Source organism: Chlorocebus sabaeus, chromosome 18 (assembly GCF_047675955.1).
Source record: "Chlorocebus sabaeus isolate Y175 chromosome 18, mChlSab1.0.hap1, whole genome shotgun sequence".
Taxonomy (NCBI): Eukaryota; Metazoa; Chordata; class Mammalia; order Primates; family Cercopithecidae; genus Chlorocebus; species Chlorocebus sabaeus.
Genome location: NC_132921.1, coordinates 39,856,180 through 39,876,339, shown reverse-complemented (window position 1 = coordinate 39,876,339; position 20,160 = coordinate 39,856,180). Strand labels below are relative to the sequence as shown.

General features: G+C 36.2%; 1 protein-coding gene across 1 annotated transcript in view; it reads right to left on the bottom strand.

Moving 5' to 3' along the window:
* The window catches only part of RIT2 (Ras like without CAAX 2), a 402,484-nt gene extending 385,147 nt beyond the window's left edge, over positions 1 to 17,337 (bottom strand). Inside the window, exon 1 of the mRNA XM_007974176.3 lies at positions 17,013 to 17,337. Coding sequence (XP_007972367.1) covers positions 17,013 to 17,115 — 103 coding nt within the window. The 5' untranslated portion in view covers positions 17,116 to 17,337. The remainder of the gene's footprint in view (positions 1 to 17,012) is intronic.
* Between the last annotated feature and the right edge of the window lie 2,823 nt (positions 17,338 to 20,160).

Sequence of the window (20,160 nt, the reverse complement as noted above, 5' to 3'; positions counted from 1 at the left end):
TCAAGTGTTAGCTATAAAACTTGAAAATTAAAAATGATAGCACATGCTGGGAGTGATGGGGAGAGCAGCTCAAAGAGATGTAAAACGTGTGACCTTCCAGGATAAGCTCAAATTGAACAAAATACTGAAGCTATAACCTGGTTCCTTAAATTCTCTTTTGAATTCACTTGTGTCTAAAGGTTTTCTGCATGAGAAACTTGCAGTGCTGGAAGTTGTATTAGTCCTTTTCTGAGGGATCAGAATGATTCTAGGTAATAACCTTTTATCGTCAGAGTTTTCAAAAATGGCAGAAACATGTGTCTTCCTTTCTGGGAAGAATCAGGAGTTTAGAAATCAGAAGGCACTTTCTTTCCTAGAAAATCTTTAGCAAAAGCAGCCTTTGGTTCCCCTCCTTATAAGCCCATTTGCTTAGGATTGCATGAATCTTTTCACCCTAGATAAAGAGAGAATAGTTGTAACACATAGCGATGTAAATAATAAATGTTTTTATTGAAGTAAGGGAGAATAAAGTCATCTCAGTCTTAGAGAAAAATGTAGAAAACATAATTATCAGCCTGGATAGGGCAGAATAGGGTTTTTTGCAAAGACATAATGGTTACAATAACGATAGCAACAATAACAACCACAAGGACAATAACTAGTGCTTATGAGGAAGTGCCAGGGACTGTTTCAGGATTTTATTTACATGAATTCATTGGAAGCCTATTCATTAATTGATTGGAAGGCCATTGTACTACCAATCCCATTTGACAGAGAAGAAAACCAGGATTCAGAGATGCTGAGTGATATGCCCATGATTGCAACATTACTGAAAGAATTGACCAAGATTTAAAAACTGGTAGCAAGATCTTAAATCTTTGCTCTTAAGCACATACTATACAAAACAAACCCAACCTCAGAGGAATGAACAGTCATGTCAATATTTGGGATGAAATAGAGAAACAGGATGGCAACATCTGGCCTATGCTCCTAAGAAAACCTCCATGCTGTTGGCATATAATTTTAAGGAAAGGGGAGATGAAGTCTTCTGATTTTCTGTTCTGGTTCTAGGTAAATCATATATAGCAAATTTATGTGGAAAAGATAATCAGAAAAAAGAGCACTAACAAGATCAGCTTTGATGCTTTGGTAATTGTAATTTCCTTATCATTTGTCTCTCTTTGCCTTTCTGAAGGTGTGGGCTTGGGGTAGTTCTATGACTCTAGCATCCAGAATGATGGCTGGAAAGCTATAGAACTCAATCCATCTATACTGCATATTAAATGAATGAATGATTCAGTTTAAACCTCCTTAATAGAATGTGATTTCCAAAGTTATAAACATCTATAAACAAGTTTTTATTTACTCCCTTTTCATTTAAAATACTTAAATGTAAGTTTGCATTTTTAATCTTATATATATTAATGTATTTCTTCCTCACTTTATCATTCTTTTTATTAATATAAACTATCAGGCTTTTCATTAATATAATAAAAAAATAACTTCAGACATTTATCACATACCTATATACAGATGATACTTGTTTATTTGGATTATTAAATTTAATCTTCATATTTCCCCTACAGCATATGTTCTGGTTCAAAAAGTCTTAAACTCAGTGGGAGTATAAGCATCAGAAGATCATAAGCATGTGTATTTGTGTATTTTGTCTGTCTATAATATCAAGAGCCACGTATGCTCTCTTTTGCTGCATAACATTAAAAGAACAATCTTGCAGGGGTTTTTTTCTGACAAATTTGCATACAATAATCCATTTCTATTGATGGCAAAATCATTTTTGGCTTAGGCCCACAACACTCTCCTATCAATCACTAAATGCTTTTGGCATTTCTTTCAAAATATAACTAGAGTCCTATCACTTCTCACCTCTACTGTTGCAGCCCTAAATCTCATAACCCATTGGCAAGGCTGGTGTTATTTTCCATACTTTAGAGATAAATACATTGAAGCTTCACAAGTTTAGGTAACTTCATTTCATTTATTCACTAAGCAGTTGGGAGAATAAAACAGACATGCTAGTGTTGGGGAAGGCCAACAATAACTAGTAACATAATCAGTTATTACATTGGAAAGCAATAGGTGCTATAGAAAGAAAAAAGTGGACCAAAGAAAGGGAGATTTGGATGTGGTAGGAAGGTGAGGTTTTCCAATAGATTAGGCTGGGGCAGACAGGTACATTGACGCGACAATAGGAGAGAGATGCTTGAAAAAGATAGAGTAAGCCAAGGAGCTATCTGGAAAAAAGTATCCAAGGCAGAGGGAAAAGCTAACACAAAAACCCTAAAAGGGAAGTGTGCCTGTCTGGCATATTTTAGGAACAGCAGGGAAGCTGATATTTCTGAAGTAGAGAGAGCAAGAGGGAGGTTAGTAGGACATGAGATCACAGAAGTGACATCGGCTGTTAAAAGTGCTGTGAGTGAAGCAAGAGCCATGGTAGAGTTTAAAGCACAGTAACGACAAGATCTGACTTGCAACTTAAAAGGACCACTCTGGCTGCTGTGTTAATAAATGGTAGGAGACAATTGAAACATGCAGAAGGGTTAGTGCAAAACTATAGATACCGGCAAGAGTGGATGGTAAGTTAGAATTCAATTCACAATTGAGTGTTGAAAAAAGGATACCTCTGGATATACAAAGAAGACAAAACCAAGGAAATTACTTATGAATTGGATGTGGACGTATGAAGGAAAGAGAGGAGTAAAGCATCAGGCCAATGTTTTGTGCCTGTGCAATTGGAAAGATGGAGTTGCTATCAGTTGATCTGAGGGAGGCTGGGGGTAAACAAGTTTGAAAAGAAGATCAGTGGCTTAGTTTTGGGCAATTTTAGTCCACATTTCTGGACTTCAAAATCGCCCAGTGTCTCTCTCAATCACTGCCTCCTCCCTCCCTTGAAAGGAGCCTACCTAGGTGATCTTTTCCTTTTTTGTGTGTTTGTATGTATATACACACACATGCACAGACATATATGTGTGTGTGTGCATTCACACATGAATATATGCACATATATATTTTTTCTATGTATAATTAATGTGTATATATATAAAAAAATTCTAACACAATTGATTCACTCATAGTAACGAACATGTAGACTTTTAATTGAGGACTATTAGGAATAATGCCACTGTAAATATTCTGACCATGCCTCTTTGTTCATACATATGTGAATTTCTTTTGCGTATATATAGCTTGGAGTAGACCTGTTAAATCATCTGATCAAGTTACATATTTCTTCATCTTGGTACAGAGTGTCAAATTATTTTGTATGGTGACTGTATGAATTCATACTCTCATTATACCCTGCCTCTCCGTTAGCATTGTAGTCTTTTTAAATTTTTGTCATTTTAATTATGTCTAATTATCCAGATATAAATTTAGATATAAATGTAGTCTAGATATAAATTTAATTTAATACAAAGACATAAAGGTACAAAAATTACATTCAAGTCATGTGACTGGATAAAATACCGTAGGAAATTAAAATGAGAAGAAGCCCTGTGTCCTGCAACATTAAGAGATCTAGAAGAAGAGGAAGAATCAGCAAAGTCACTTGATTTATTAGTGGGAGAACTGAATTTCCATGCATGCCTGTCCCTCTTAAAAGTCCCTGCTGTTTCACACATGCCAAGCTGTCTCAGAATTACACTCAAAAAATATATAAATAAGCTAAGAGGGGCAGACCACTTGTATTCTTGTCATAGCAAAGTATTTTAGGTAAAAATGTTTTCAATTTGCTTTTCTGTGATGAAGTGGAAGGCAAATTTTTTTAAGGGTAGAAAAAATATAAAAGGCTTTTGTGGGGTGGCTCTAAAGAAAGTGTGAAAGCTGGTATTAGATCGTTTAAGTTCATTCATTATGACAAAGCAAGTAGAAAAGAGTAAGTAGCTAGCTAAACAAAAAATAGACAAAATAGGAAGGAAAACTTTTTAATCCTAGAGAGTAAAGTTGTTTTCTGTATGTTTATTTGCTTTTTCTTTTGTTGCTGTTTTGTTTGTTTTCTAAAAATGGCAACAACTTTGCCTATGAAATAGGTTTTGCCTTCTTGATTTTAGAGCTTCCTGACATCAGGGAGAAGTGATGCTTTGATTAGAATCTAGTCCTATTGGAGATTCTATGGTCTTCTCTTCTTGGGATTTCCTCTTATCAAAATTAAAATTAAATCTTATGCAGAATGATTTTTACCCTCCCGGGAAACATATGTAGAAACTTGTGGCTAATTCTGAATTCATTGTTTCAACTACAATCTATTTCTGTTTTTCTTAGTGTTGACCAAGAAACAATTGTTCTTTGTTATGTTAGTAAACATTTTGAACTTAGAACCATGGGGATAAACAATGTTCTGCAGTCTTATTTGCTGAGATCTTCTCATAACATTTTATAAAATATTCTTCTGCTTACTCCAACCCTCAGGAAACCTTTCCCCCCAACCCCCAGAGAGTAGTCCACAGTTCTGATGTGCAGTGGGAAAAGGTTTGGGAAATAAAACATGAGTTACTTTCATTGTTTCATATGTATTTGGCTGTCAGCTATCATAATCTTTGGCTTTCAAGGAATGTATACACTGCTTCTGATTCCATCTGCTGGTGCAGGCTCAGTTCTTTTTAGTTCAGTGTTTATTTATTTATTTATTTATTTATTTAGTCTTTTTGGAGACAAAGTCTCGCTCTGTTGTCCAGCCTGGGACTACAGGAGTGCACCACCAAACCCGGCTAATTTTTGTATTTTTGGTAGAGACGGGGTTTCACCATGTTGGCCGGGCTGGTCTCAGGCTTCTGGCCTCAAGCGATCCGCTAACCTCGGCCTCCCAAAGTGCTGGGATTACAGGTGTGAGCCACCGTGCCCAGCCCTTAACTCAGCATTTATATTTTACTTGTTTGTGACTATCTGCCATGTTTTGATGGATGAACTTCCTGTGGTCTATTTGTGTTTCTGAACATCTTAAACACTGGGTGGGCTTATTCGCCTTCAAATCCGTTGTCACCAAAGACTGTTAACGCTAGCCTGAGTCTAGGTTGTTCCCAAGCCACACCCTTACCCTATACTCACATACCTGCCTCTTCTCTCTTGGTGCCAGTTTCTTTCTCTATTATTCATGGCTCTATTGTGAACTTTTAGGATATTGCTTAGTTTTATTTTAATACATATGCTTGGTGTCTTACTCTCTGAATTTCCTCAAAGATGAAAGAAGGGTATTATGTTTATAAATATTTTTGAAGCTTTACTCCCATAAGTATCATGGGAAAAGGAAGACAATATAAAATCTATTTCCTACTCTTCATGAATTTGCTATTAAAACAGGAAAATTAAATATAAAGAGATAACAAATTAAATACAAATTCAAAATTTAAATAACATCTAAGACCACAAGCCAGATGCTCAAGGAACCTGAATAATTGTAAATAGTTATTGGAAGGGATAATAATCAGAAAGAATTTTAAGTGTTATAAAGAAGAGAGAAGATATTAGACTGGAGTAGACAAGGAATATATTAAAGAGCAAGAAGTACTTGTGCGGAATCTGAAAGGAGAGATCAAATTGAACAAATTGAGGCAAAGAGGAGAGAGCTTATTTTAAAATAACTTTGTAAAGAATACAAGAAAAAAGTCCTAAGAATTTGGGTAACAAAAAGCAAAATAGTTTGTCTAGAAGACAGATGACAGTGATAGAAGGACGTATCTGGGTCCATTTCAATTCTAAAACGATGATGTTGGAATAAAGTAAGATATCTTAGTTGTTAGAGGAGGAGAAGAATCAAAAGGGTATTTCAGGGCAAACTGACAGTGGTATGAAGAGCAGGTAAGAGTGAGATACGAGGATTTAAAAGATGATAGAAGAAATCCCACTACTGGGTATTTATCTAAAGAAAAGGGAGTCAGTATATCAAAAGGATACTTACACACCCAAGTTTATTGCACCACTCTGCCCAATAACTGAGATACGGAATACACCTGAATGCCCATCAACAGATAAATGGATAAAGGAAATGTCATATACATACACATGGAATGCTATTCAGACATGAAAAAAGAATGAAATCCTGTCATTTGCCGCAACATGGATGAACTTGGAAGACATTACGTTAAGTAAACTAAATCAGGCATAGAAAGATAAATACCAAAAGTTCTCACTTGTAAGTGAAATCTAAAGAAGTTGATATCATAGAAGTAGAACTGTGGTCATTAGAGACTGGGAAGAGAGAGGGAGGGTAGGATGGGGAGAGTTTGGTTAACAGATGCAAAATCACAGCTAGATGGGAGGAATGAGTTCTGGTGTTTCACAGTGCTGTATAATGAATGTAGTTGGCTATAATTTATTGTGTATTTTCCAAAAGTTAGAGAGGATTTTAATGTTCACAGCACAAAGAAGTAATAAATGTTTGAGGTGATAGATATCCTAACTACCATTATTTGATCATTACACATTGTACACACCTATCAAAATAACACATAAATACATATGATTATTACTTGTCAACTAAAAATGAAAGAGGAAAATAAAAGACGCTGAGGTGTTCCAGAATTCTGTTACTCAGAAGTTGCCCATATAAAATCCCTAATGTTTTTCCACTGATTTCAGTCCTAAGATAATGATGTTGGAATACAGTGAGATATATTTCTAAACAGTAAATAAATAAATAAATAAATAAATAAATAAAATAGGCAGGAACCAATTAGCTAAAGTTTTTACAATTTCAAATAAAAGATGTGTCCTTTTTGCTACTAAAGAGCCTGATTTCTTCAATTAAACAAAAATCTGTATCCATGTAGCTTATTATTAGCTTTTCCTGCAACCATTAAATATGACTCTTTCCCTTTAAATTTTCAGTGCTGCTAATATGGAGAATGGAAGACATGTCATATTACTCAAATTTTATTAAAACAATATACATATAGGAAAAATTAATTTCTGTCTCGATTCAAGCAGAGGTATGCTCTGTTAAAAGCCGTAGCCCCTCTCATCAGGCCCTTTGTGGGCTACTGTAGCAGGCAATTGTCCTCCAATCCTTTCTCTAACAGGCAGTGCACTGTGTGTGTGTGTGCGCGCGCGCGCGCGTGCACGCGCATGTGTGTGTGTTTGTGTGTGGTATGGGTCAATTAGGATGAATAAAGGGATTGTTTACTAAGGTAACAAGTAAACTACTGTTATTACTGTCACTGAAATTACCACTCAAGAGACCAAAGCAGAAACTAATCAATATAAGGATCTAGAGAGCAAGAACAGGAATAGAGCAGGTGCATATACGATGGCAGTTTTACAATATTCAACACAAATTGTATTTTCCTAGGACCTGTCTGAAAGATGTGTCACTATTCTTCCCTATATTACAGAGGTAAACTGCCTTAGGTGGAGGCATGGAAAGGAGGAGGAAGGAAGAAAAAAAAAAGGGGAGGGAGGGAGGAAGGGAAGAAGACAGGAAGGGAGGAAGGAAGGGAGGGAGGGAGGGAGGGAACGAGTGGTTTTAATGAAGGTGTAATATTGGGCACTATGATCTATAGTTTTTATTCAATATTTTTCAATGTCACCTACCCAGCAATTCTCTGAGGATATGTTAATTAAAGCCTTTAATGAGGAAAACGGAGACTCGATGGGCTTAAGTGACCTGTGCAATGTCAAGTGCTATTAAGGCTAAATAATTAAAAACAAAGCTATCCATTTATGTTATAAACATTGTCCCACAGTTTGTGCCAGGCTATGTCATTAATATTCTGAGTATGAACTGTTATCATAGTTATCACTGTCATCCCCATTTTACAGATGAGAGAAGACAAATATGGATTTCCTAGGTTACCCAAACCCCCAGTTCACATCATTATGTCATCACTTCCGTGGTAGGCTTTCATTCTACAGATCAAAGGTTGATCAAAAGAATGCATGGTGAAGAGCACAGTGGACAATGGTTAAGGGCCTCAGCTCTGGCAGTGACTGAGTTCTGCGTAGTCACCTCAGGCTCTGGGTTCCTGAGTGAATTACTCACAATCTTCAAGCTTTACTATTCTCATCTATTAACTAGGGATATTAACCACATCCACACTGCTGGGTTTAGTGAGATTTAATAAATTAAAATATTTAGTGCATTTTGAAAAGGATCAGGTATATGCAAAACTAAGAAGTGTTCACTTTTATTTTGCCATTCATTGCAGGAAGAAATTGAAAGAATAATAGTTTGGACGAAACAAGAAACATTCCTCTTTTGTGAATGCACACAGATGTGTGAACACAAACACACTTTATTGCTCATTTTAAAGCATATTAAGAGGAACTGTGAACTGGTAAAGTGTCTAAGGACTTCTGATTCATTCAATAAGTAACTACCCAAACACTGACTTTCACATATCCAAGAAATCTTCTGATAAAGGACTTCCGTCATCCACCACCACCACAACTTCTCTAACTATAATAGTTAAAAATCTTTATTCAGTGTTCCATTGTTAAGACCACAAATTATCTACACTATCTCATTTCAGTTCAATTAAAGATTTTTTCCTGGGACTGCAAATCTAGTTCTCTCTCTGATTTCCTTTTCAACGTAACATCTCCAGGCAGACCCCATCCCCCACTGTCCCTTCAGCTTTACATCCTTCACGCATACTTTGACGAGAATCAGGTTTCTATCTGCCCAATACGCTTGGCAGTGGCAGGATACTGAAGTGCTTGGAGTGTATGGGGACTAGAACTCTCAATGTTCTCATGCTGACGTTGTGGTGCTAGCTGAAGTAGAATTATAGTAGGCAGAAAGGATAGAAATGATGGTCTGGCAGAGTGGCTAGCAATGGCACTTAACTGGTCCCTGCTGAGCAACGAGAAGGACGGATGGCACTGTTTGGTCAGGGTCACCAGAAAACTGGTATTTATGAGCAAAGCCCAAGTGATTGAGTTGATATCATTGATGGGCTTTGCAAACAGCCAGAGCCATTGATAAGAGTGCACCTTGCAAGTGTGTGAGCAGTACAGAGGACCACCGTCTGTCAGTGTGTACAGTCGCAATCTCACCACACTGCAAACACACATACGCAGAGAAATAATCAGTCATAGACAGCAGCTTGATCTCCAGTGAGAGTTTATGCTGGTTTATGGGAGGCAACATGGCCTATTGGAAAAATTCATGCTCCAGAAAGTCAGTAGACTAGAGTCCCAATGCTACAGATGAACAGCTGAACATTGTATGGTAGGTCATTTTAACTTCCTAAGCCATAGTTCTCATTGCTTCCAAAATACCTCCCATACATCTCTATCATTGCCTCACAAGTCAGTTTATACATCTTGTTTGTTACCCTGGTGGACAGGGCAGAGGCTGTGTCTAACTCTTGGTCATATCTGTGGGCTTTTCACAGGTCTAGGTGCACGTGCGTGCGTGCGTGCGTGCGTGCATGCTTGTGCGAGTGCGCACACACACACACACTTTTTTTTTCAATTTCTATTAATTATTCCCAAATGTATATGTTTAAAGAAAATATGCTTCCCTAAGTAAATCAGCACCTAATTTCAAAAATCTGTATGGTTTATTCAGCACCCTGTTTACTTTGTTAGCATGATCCCAGGTTTCAATAAATTCCTATAATTACTGGGTTACTTGGTTTTTTCAAGTTGAAAGGAATTGTCACCTTCTCTCTATGTGGTTGAGGCCCCCAGGGGTCTCTGAATAGACAAGAATAAATCAGTCTTTGGCACCTCCACACTAAAATGTTTAGTCAGAGCTCATCATGCCACCCACTACCCCATCTAATAAGGGTAGCACTCTCCATTGTTTGTGTAGAAAATTTAAAATATTAAAATATTTTCATATAGATGATTTTGTGTGGTGTTTAAAATACATATATGAAAATGCAGCTCAAGTTAGAACTCAGATTCACTGCATCATATCTTCAAAAAATAAAAACTTTCAGGTGAGAAAATAAAAATAATGTAAACATCGAACTTAGACATCCATATGTAGGCACATTAGGTTCATCATTTAATATCTATGTGCTTCGGGCCATATTGTGTGTGTGTGTGTGTGTGTGTGTGTGTATTTCAGTTTTCTCATTTATAAAATGCAGACAGTAATGCTTTCCTCACAAGATCAAGGCAGGGCAAGGGGTATAGGAAGGCAGGGGAATGTGCAGACCATCAGCCATCAGAACACCAAAGTAAATGCGTGAACGTAAGGAGCCTAGCAACATGCGGGCTCATTGAGGCATCATTACATGCTCGTTCATCTCCAGTCATAGATGGGGCAGACATATCATATAGTACTCATGTAGAGCTGTAGTAACTCTCTTTCTTCAATTTAAAATCTACAGAGCACATATAATCTTGGAGATGTTGTCAATCACAGCCTTTTATCGCTTGAATTCTGTTTTCAGTCATCACTTGAGTGATTAGATACCAATTTACTCTTTTGTTCAGCCTTATTTAGACCTCTTGGCCAATGCTTCCTGACAGTATTGCATTGAGTCATGGTCTGCAGTATAACTGAGGTAGTAACAATTAAGGGTGAGAACAGAAGGCATTGGAATCTTAAAATCTTTTTACTTTGCCCTTGTTTATTTTTTTTCTTTTGCCTTCCAGTGCACAGGTTAGGATAACGCATGGCCATGATGTGACAATTGTTCAGCTTTGTCAGACTCAAAGTTCTGTTAATGAAGTACAACACAGAGGCTCTGGGACATGAATTATGCACTTGGTTGATTGCCTTGATTTAATTCATCAGATAAAGGCTCAACTTCCTACCTGCTTTCCTAATTCACTGAGGTGGAAGGAATTGGTTGTGTGCTGCTTTCTGCTTACCTCAGAAATATTGTTACTGCTCTCTCTTTATAAAATCCTGGTACATGAAACTGAATTTACAGAGGCAACAAATTGCAAATGGCTGTGGGAGAGAATACGTTTGTTTATTTTACAAACGAGTTGTTTCTTTACAAAGAATTCACGATAGAAACATTTTAATAAATTCTGAGTTCCGTAATCCTTTTGGTGTTTTCAGTTTATTTGTTTTGGTCAACTTTTTCACAGTTAACTAAGGCATCTATTGAGCAAATCTCAAAAGATATTTTTTCAACTACCCCTTAAAGACACTAAGTTATCAAGATCCTGCCATTAAAAATTGTAAGCCTTCACATCCCTTTGTGCCCCTGTATACACTGTTTATGTTCAATTCTCTTCCTCATATCTCCCTATACTTTTCCTCTTCTGCATCAAAAAAATTCTCCTCATCCTTTAAGACACAATTTAAATATCATCTATGCTGTCATATCTTCTCAACTTTCACATCTCTTATAGCCATCCCTTATCCTGAGTTTCCAAAGCTCTTACATTAGAAGCCTAATATAAACGTATTGTTTTGTATTACACGTTATAGCAAAGTTTCCACCATGAGATGGTGCACCCCCAGAGGTCAGGAATCACCTGAAATCACAGTTATGAATAACACCCCCTCCCTTCTCAATGACTTGCATAGTGTTTTCGTACATATTTCACACTTGAAGATGTAGTTAAGACAATATTTCACCAAATAATTCTAAGATGTGTCCTAGGGACCAGAGAAGGACATTCAGTTCTCATCTGACATTGGGAACCTTTCTCTAATTTTCCCACACAACTTGATAGAAGAACAGCTTAGATTTAGAAAGCCTGAGTTCATGTCCAGTCCTTACTTTCTGACTTTCCCACTTCCGTTACTCTTAGATAAAATCTTTTGATATTTCTGTGCTCAGATACCTCTCCTACTTGCTTTCTTATTTTATGATCAAATAAGATCATACTACAGAATAGGTAAAATGTTCTTTTTACCCCAATTTTATGCAATAATATCTTATTTTGCAAAATATGATCATTATGAATCTTAAATTCTTTAAATCTGAAAACATGATTATTATCGTAAGTGTATGCCTGTATACACATATCTCCTGTACTCCATAAATACATATACATATACCTACTAGGAAATCATAAAAATAAAAAAAATCAATAAAATACAAATCTACTAACTTAGCATAAATCCCAAATGCAGGCATTTTACAAAATACCTGGAAAATAAGATATTATTATTATTGAATAAATCTATTGAATAATTTGATTCTGAACTTGGAGAACCAGATATGAAGCCAAGGAAGGCAATATTTCATCATGCTCTGACACTGAGGAACAGTCTTGCTGTTTCAAACCACAGTGACAAAGGTCAATATTTAAAACTGTCGTAAGGATTGTTTAGACTCCATAAAACTTTAAAACTGTAACCATGAGATAATTTTTATTTTTTTTACTTTTTTGAGGGTAGGTGAGTGGGTGGGCAGTGGAACAAAATGAGAAGGATAAAAGAACATACTGAACTTTATCGGATAATTGGTCTTTTTTTGCTGTTTTCTTTTGTTTTTAGTTGTAATCACTGTACATATAAGTTTCTATTTTACTGTCATTTATTGTTATTTCACTGAATGTGTGTGTATTTATATGTGTGTTGTTTCTTAAGTAGTTTTCTTATCATGAATCTTAACTTCATTATTTTTTAAATAAACTTTATTGTGTATATTTAAAGTATACAATATGATGTTGTGGGATAAGTATAGACAGTAAAGTATTTACTCTAGGAAAACAAATTAGCATATCCATCATTTCACACAGCTACATTTTATTGGGGGGGGGTGGTAAGAGCAGCTGAAATCTACTAATTTATGCAGCACTATTAACAATAATCAAGATTTGGAAGCAACCTGTGTCCATCAACAGAAGAATGAATAAAAGAAACATGGTACATATACACAATGGAATACTATTCAACTATAAAAAATAATGAGATCCAGTCATTTGCAACGGCATGCATGGAAATGGAGATCATTATGTTAAGTGAAATAAGCGAGACACAGAAGAACAAACTTTGCATGTTCTCATTCATTTGTGGAAGTTAAAAATTAAAACAATTTAGTTCATGGGGGTAATAGAATGATGGCTACCAGAGGCTAGAAAGGGTAGTAGGAGGAGGGAGTGGAGATGGTTAATGGGTACAAAATTGTGGTTAGATGGAATGAATAAGATATAACATTTGATAGCACAACAGGGTTATTATTGTCACCAATAAATTACTGTACATTTTAAAGTAACAAAAAAAGCATAATGAAAGATTTATAACACAAAAATGATGAATGCTTGAGGTGATGGATACCCCATACCCTGATGTGATTATTACACACTGTATGCCTGTATCCAAATATCTCATGTACTCCATAAATATATATATAAAAAATATATACACCTACTACGTACAAACAAAAATTAAAAAATAAAATCTACTAATTAGCATAAATTCCAAATAAAATATTATTACCTATAGTCCTCATCCTATACATTAGATCTCTATACTTGTTCCTCCTAAACGTCTGCTACTTTGTATACGTATCTGTTACTTTGTATAGTGTAGTTTTGATTCAGCTCACTCTGTGTGAAAATTGGGGAGTGATGGAAAAGCAGCTTCAGTGGCATCAGAAGGACTGGATGCTGGATCTGACTCTGCCACTGCTGTATAAATGACCTTTGCAGGTCTCTTCGACTCTCAACGCCTCAGTTTGGCCATAGTCCATATAATTCTTGTGTATCCCTGTTTTCTCTGCAGTTAGTAACACTCTTGGACAATATTACATATAATTTTAATTATAAAAATATAAATATAAATTATATATTTATACAGAAGTGTTACGCATAGTGTCCAATTAGGTTAAAGATTAAAGAGGCATAGATGTATAAATCAAAGTGATAGCCTAGATGGTTAAGATCTCTTCTAAATATAACATTCGAGACCTAGGAAATGTATTACCAATGGATCTGTTTTCTTCTTAATAGTGAGTGATGCAACTCTGTGTTCTTCTCAGAGGATTAAACATAATGTAGTAGAGTTAGATAAAACATCACCAAACTCTAAATTATTATCTCCATGACCAGGCACAAATCATTTTTCTGACTTCTGTTTTTCTCATCTGTGAAATAGAAATACCGACTCTGACTGTGGTTAGGACTGAGTATAAGCATGAAATACATGTAACCCATGCCTGCCATGCAATGGGGGCTTCATAAATGTCTATGTCTTTCATTTTTCCTCTCTACAGTAACTAGCATAGGACTGTGCATAATACGTGCTCAGTAAACTTTATTGATTACTTGTGGTTTAAAATTCCTCACATAAAGTACATTCATTACCTGACATATTTTCAATCTTGTGGGAATTCCTATTTCAGTAAAGTTGCAAATTCTTTAAAAGTTTATATTCAAAAAATATTTTGGTAAAACCTGGATAAAAACATTTCTCAGGCCAGGCACAATGGCTCATGCCTATAACCCCAGCATTCTGGGGGGCTGAAGTAGCAGCATTGCTTGAGGCCAGAAGTTTGAGACCAGCCTGGGCAACCTAGTGAGAACCTATCTCTACAAAAAGAAAAAAGAATAAATATTAATACACGTAGAAAATCTCCAAGATTTTAAAAATTATAGTCACTGTAAATTGAGTTTTTAATCCATGTTTAAGGTTGACTTGGACTTGACTCTCAGAATTGGAAACAGATGGCAGCTTGATGTATCTTCTTTAGTTTCTTCAGAAGAGCAGATCCCTTCTGCAAATCTCTTCACACAACCCATGGTAATGGGGTTATACAATCCCTTCATATACCTCTGTTGATCTAAGTCTTCAATATGAAAAGTAGCTTTTAAAACATATTTTAGAGCCATGATCATGCCACTGCACCCCAGCCTAGGCTTAAAAGAAATAAAATAAACCATGTATATTTTTAGTTCATTTGAAAGCAAATATTTTAACCTTCAATAGAAGGTTAATATTGAGAATCAATGCTTGAGTGTTTATATACTGATATAATAACATCAGATAAGTCACAGGGGAAAAGTCCAAGGACCAGATGATTTTATCACTGTGATTTCAAACATTTAATCATAAGGACAGCATTTTTCAGGTGTGAAACTGTAGTATGAGAAATATTCTCTGGTGTAGTAGCCAAGGTTGCCATTTATATATAATCAATACAACTGAGCTGTTTACACCATTTATCCTTAACTTTCTCTGAGAATGAGCCTGTCATTCCTGTCGTTTCATTTCACTGGAAAAGTTTTGTTCAAGTACTTAATTATGAATTGAATTCTATTGTACAAAGCAAAGATGAGAGCAAGCCAGGCCACTCTGTAGGCCACGTGTCACATTGAAAATCCATAGTCATTGGAACAGTAACAACGATCAGTCAGCACAAATAATACTTGGGAGAGATCAAAATAGAAGACAAAACATCACCACTATAATATCAGCAATATCACAAGAAAAGTATGTTGCTGAAGGATGTTCCTGTCCAAAACCTCTTTCTCCAAGTTTCATTACCATGGAATAAAAACCAGTCACTCTATCCCCACATCCCCCAAGTTCCTGGTGAAAAAGCAAATACCTAACCAGCAGACAGAAGCAATACGGAGGCACATTATTGCGACTAATTCAGCATCTCCCTGACCTCAAAAGCTGCTGGTGGCATTTAATGTGGATTGACCTTTGCTGGTTTTTTTTTTTTTTTTTTTTTTTTTTAATCTGTTTTTCTCTCTTCTTCAGTATTTTATTCTCACATTGCTTATTTCTTTCTTCCTCACTGTATCCGACTGGATTCTTAAAAAGTATAACTTCATTTTATATAGATCATGTTGTCTGTATCCTTCCTCCATCCCTTCCTCTTTCCTTAAATCCTCCTCTATTTTGATTCCTTCCTTCCCAAGTCATTACATTTAGAGGAGAAAGCTGTGTAAAAATTCCTCATTTATACACAATTGCAAAGCTTTTCTTTCACAGTTTTGCCTCCCCAGGAGAGATGAATAATTTTTTTCACTTTGATTTGCATTTTGCTACTGACCACATTCAGATGTACCTAGTTCTTTTATCTTTTATGAGAATTCTCTTTTGTAGGGGAGAAGAGGTAGGGGTGCTGAATTTTATGTTTCTTACTATCTTTAACTTTGCTGTCCACTAAAGTCACAATCTCCTTCCTCTTCCTTCACTGTTCAGTTTTCTTATCCCTTGTGGACCCATCCACCAAAGTTGTCAGCTTTTTGGTTTCTTCTGCCAAAAATGTTGCCTTCAACTTTTAATTTTTTTGTCAACACTAAAACTATTGAATTGTCCATGCTAACTATAATATTTCTTCTGCCTTTTAGCATTCCCAAATATATATTCCCAGTGGAGATATTTCATATTTATATAAAAAGCCGTATTTATTTATTTTCTAGTCACAGCCATAGCTCCGAGCTATTTAACATTTGATCACCCTGAAAAACTACTATGTATCTATTTTTTAAATTTTTTTATATTTGGCCTTTTAGGCTCCTCGAGAATCCCAACAACTGACACTTCTTTATGTACCAAAACAAATTTATTATTCTTCATCTCTATTATCACCTCATCTTTCTCCTTTAATTGACCATGAAGTTTAGTTTGCTCACCTACACAGGACTCACAATGAATATCATTCCATAAATCACTGCCACTTCCAAAAAACAACTTTCTTTCTGATATTCAAAGCCCACACACACTATGTCAGACTATAGATGAGGAAAAAGAACCTCCTAATGAAAGAAACAAACACAACAATCAACACTGATCATCCTGAGTATATGTCTGTGTTTGTAACTGTTTAATTGCATTTTCATAGCACTTCTTTCTTTATTTGAAGATTTTTGAGAATAGGAGCACATTTTTCTCATGCCATGACAATTTCATACATATTTTTATTATTAAAAAAGACCTATACACTAAAAGCAAATATCATCCAGCATGAAATCAAAGAAAACAATTATCCTCTTAAAGTTCTGTGGATCATCACTGGCTATCTGCATTCTCCTGACTCATCAGCATAGGTTTAACAGTCCTGACTCTTTGGAGCATCCTGCCAGATCCTCAACTGCCACAGTTCACCTCTAACAGCATCAGCAATATCATTCTTGTTTCACTCTATAGAGTTGTCTCTATAGAGGCCCCTCCTTCCCCAGCATTTGGTGTGAAAACTTACCGCTTTTACCAACTCCCCCTGCTCCCAGCATTACCACCTTGTACTCTCTGGACCCGCCTGATGCGCTGCCCGGGGAGCAGCTGGCTTCATTTTCTACCTCCATCTTACCCGAGGGACTGGAGGAAAAAAAGAAGGAGAAAGTCACCCGTGTCAGGTGCTTGCTCGAATATTAAGCAACTCTAAAACTGTGTCAAAGCAAAGGTTTTAGTACGAGGTAAGAACCATCAGCGTCGGGCTGGCTGCTGGTCCTCCGCTCGAGCGGGTCTCATAGCAACCACTTCAATTGCTTCCAATAAAAATCTGGCTTTTGCATCCCCCACCCTTCCTTCCGATCCTTCACTCTTTCACGTCTCCTACAATCTCTCTCTCTCTCTCTCTCTCTCTCTCTCTCTCTCTAATTTTTATTTCCTCCCTCATCTCATTCTTTCTGCATTTCCCTTCCTCGCTGTCTCTCTCCTTTCTCTTTCCTGCCTACCTCCTGCACAGTCACAGCTGTTAGTGGCACACACACATTCGACCCCTTTTCAGGCTGGGCTGCTAGAAGGGAGTGAATCTGAGACCTCACAGGAGTTGCTATGTCTCACAGGATGACTTCTGTAGGTACAAATTCAAAGATACTATTTTCTTTTAAGGATTTCTTCTGCTTATAGTCTTGCATTTTATCACTCTTCTATTGCAGTTTTCATTCTGGGAAAATGGAAAAGCAAAACAAAAACAAAACAGAACAGTAACTCAGGGCTCATCAGGATGGATCTTCAGTGTTATTGAAATAAAGCCGGCTAACAGGAATTGTTCAGCTCACTAGACAGTTGCAGGTTTAACATAGGGAGGTAATTGAATTAGATCATTGTCATGTTTGGACAAGGCTCATGCTTGTTTACATTACGTTAAGTTATTAGAAACAACCTAAATCACAAGGACTTTATCAAGCATGAAAGAGATAATTGATAAATATTTTTACTGACAACTATACTAGCATAAAAGATTGTAGAAGAACATTTTTAAATGTCTAAATTATTATTCCCTGTTTGAATTCTTACAAAGCTTTTGCGGTCTTTGTTTTTCTCTAAAGAACTTCTAAACTACAGAGGGTTTAGAATGTTTTCAATAATTCCTAATTATCATAATAAGATCCTGTCTTTCAATCAACATGATGATGTCCAACATGTTTATTGTCTATTTTCGAAAGCTTGAATCCTTACTAGATGCAGACAAGTGTTTGGTGTGCATAGGCTTGTCTTTCTATCTAGATTTTACGCTCCCCTAGGAAAGGAACTGTATTTAATCTATTTCTTGTGATTCTATAATGTGTGCACTGAGTAGGCACTCAATATATACTTGCTGGTTTGTGGAGAGGCTTCAAATTGTTATAGCCAAGAACAAAGGCTCTTGAGCCAGATTGCCTGTGTTCAAATCTGGGCTTAGCCACTTACCAGCTATATGACCTTGGGAAAATTCCTTCACCTCTCTGTGTCTCAATTTCTTTATCACTGAATAGTTAATTAAAACTCTACTTTATAAACTCATTACGTCAGTTAATATTTATATAGTGTTTAAAACTGTGTCTGACAGGTGATAAGTACCATACAGGTATATGATATGAAGATTATGTTATTATTTTGAATCTGTGCTGCTGTCAGTCTACTGTTTATAAACACTCGCCCAAGAAGAGAAGATTATCTTTTCATGTGTTTATTGGCCATCTGCATATCTTCTTTGCCAAAGTATCTGTTCAAGTCTTTTGCTTATTTTTATACCAAGGTGTTTATTTCCTTATTGCATTTTGAGAATTCTTTATATATTCTGGATATAAGTCCTTTATCATATAAATATTCTGCAAATATTTTCCTCTAGCATGTGGTTTTTCTTAACAGTATCTTTCAAAGATCAGCAATTTTCAACTTTTAATGGGTCCAATTTGTAAACTCTTTCTTTTACCGATCATCCATCAGGTTTTAAATGAAACTTTGTCCAATTATTTTATTCCCACTTTTTCTATATTTTTTACTCTTTGATTGTGAATTCACTCAATGTCATAGGTCTATTTATCATCTTTCTATAGGTAACTGCCAAATTTGTAATTCTGGACCCAATTTTTTCTTTGAGCTGCAGAATTTATTCTAACTGTTTCTGGGCTGTCTCCATCAAAACCCTGATTATATCTTAACCTCAGTATGTCCAGTGGTACAGCAACCTCATCCTCACTAAACAAAGTCAACAGTGTTCTCTACCTTTGTAGGGAGCATTACCACCCTCCAGGTCCTCGCTTTAGATTTACCTCTTCTAGTATTTGACCTCCTTAACTGAAGCAGCTCTTTAACTTTTTCTCCCTGAATCCAAGTTCTCTGCCCTTTGTTCCTTTTCACAGCCCTCAGTTCATCCTATACACTGACATCAGAGAAATCCACGTAAAGTGTCAACTTGACAAACCCTGTTGTAAACATATTCATACATCAAATGCCTAAAAAATGCAACCCGGTAACTCAGGATAGCACATGGAGACACAAAGCCTTTATTCCAGTCTCCTGTTCCAATGCAGCCCTCACCCTCCCTACAATAGAGTCAGTCAAAGGACGCTACCCGCCTTTCTTCCAACAAAACTATGATTTCCGTGATTGAGTTTCATAAAGAACTGGGACTATAATTATCCTGTAATTATTTAATTGAAACTTTATTCCTCAATGAAGTGGTATATGTAAACAATAGCATTTAGCTTCAAGGTCTGGGATTTTTTGTTCGTTTGTTTCTAATTGTGTTGCTGAAATTCTTGTGACCTTGAGCAAATCATATGCCTCTCTAGTTATTCCACCATCTGTTACTCTGTTTTCCACATCAGCCATTCTGATTTGGTGAGAAAGCACAGAAATTGTCATGCCGGCTGTGTCCTTGGTTCTGTTCTTTACTTACCATATTATTTTAATGTTGATTAAGGGAAAAGAATGCATGGAAACATCCCTTCATGATAAGTAGGTGAGTGCCTTTCCAAATAATAGACACTGTGAGATGTGAAAAGGATGTATAGGTAGTGAATTGGCTTAGTTTGCAATCGTTAACATATCTGCCCATATTCCTCCTATAAAAAGTAGTAGGTTTTTTCTTTTTCTCATATTTACACGGAAAAAAAACCATGAAGTACAGGGAAACTTTC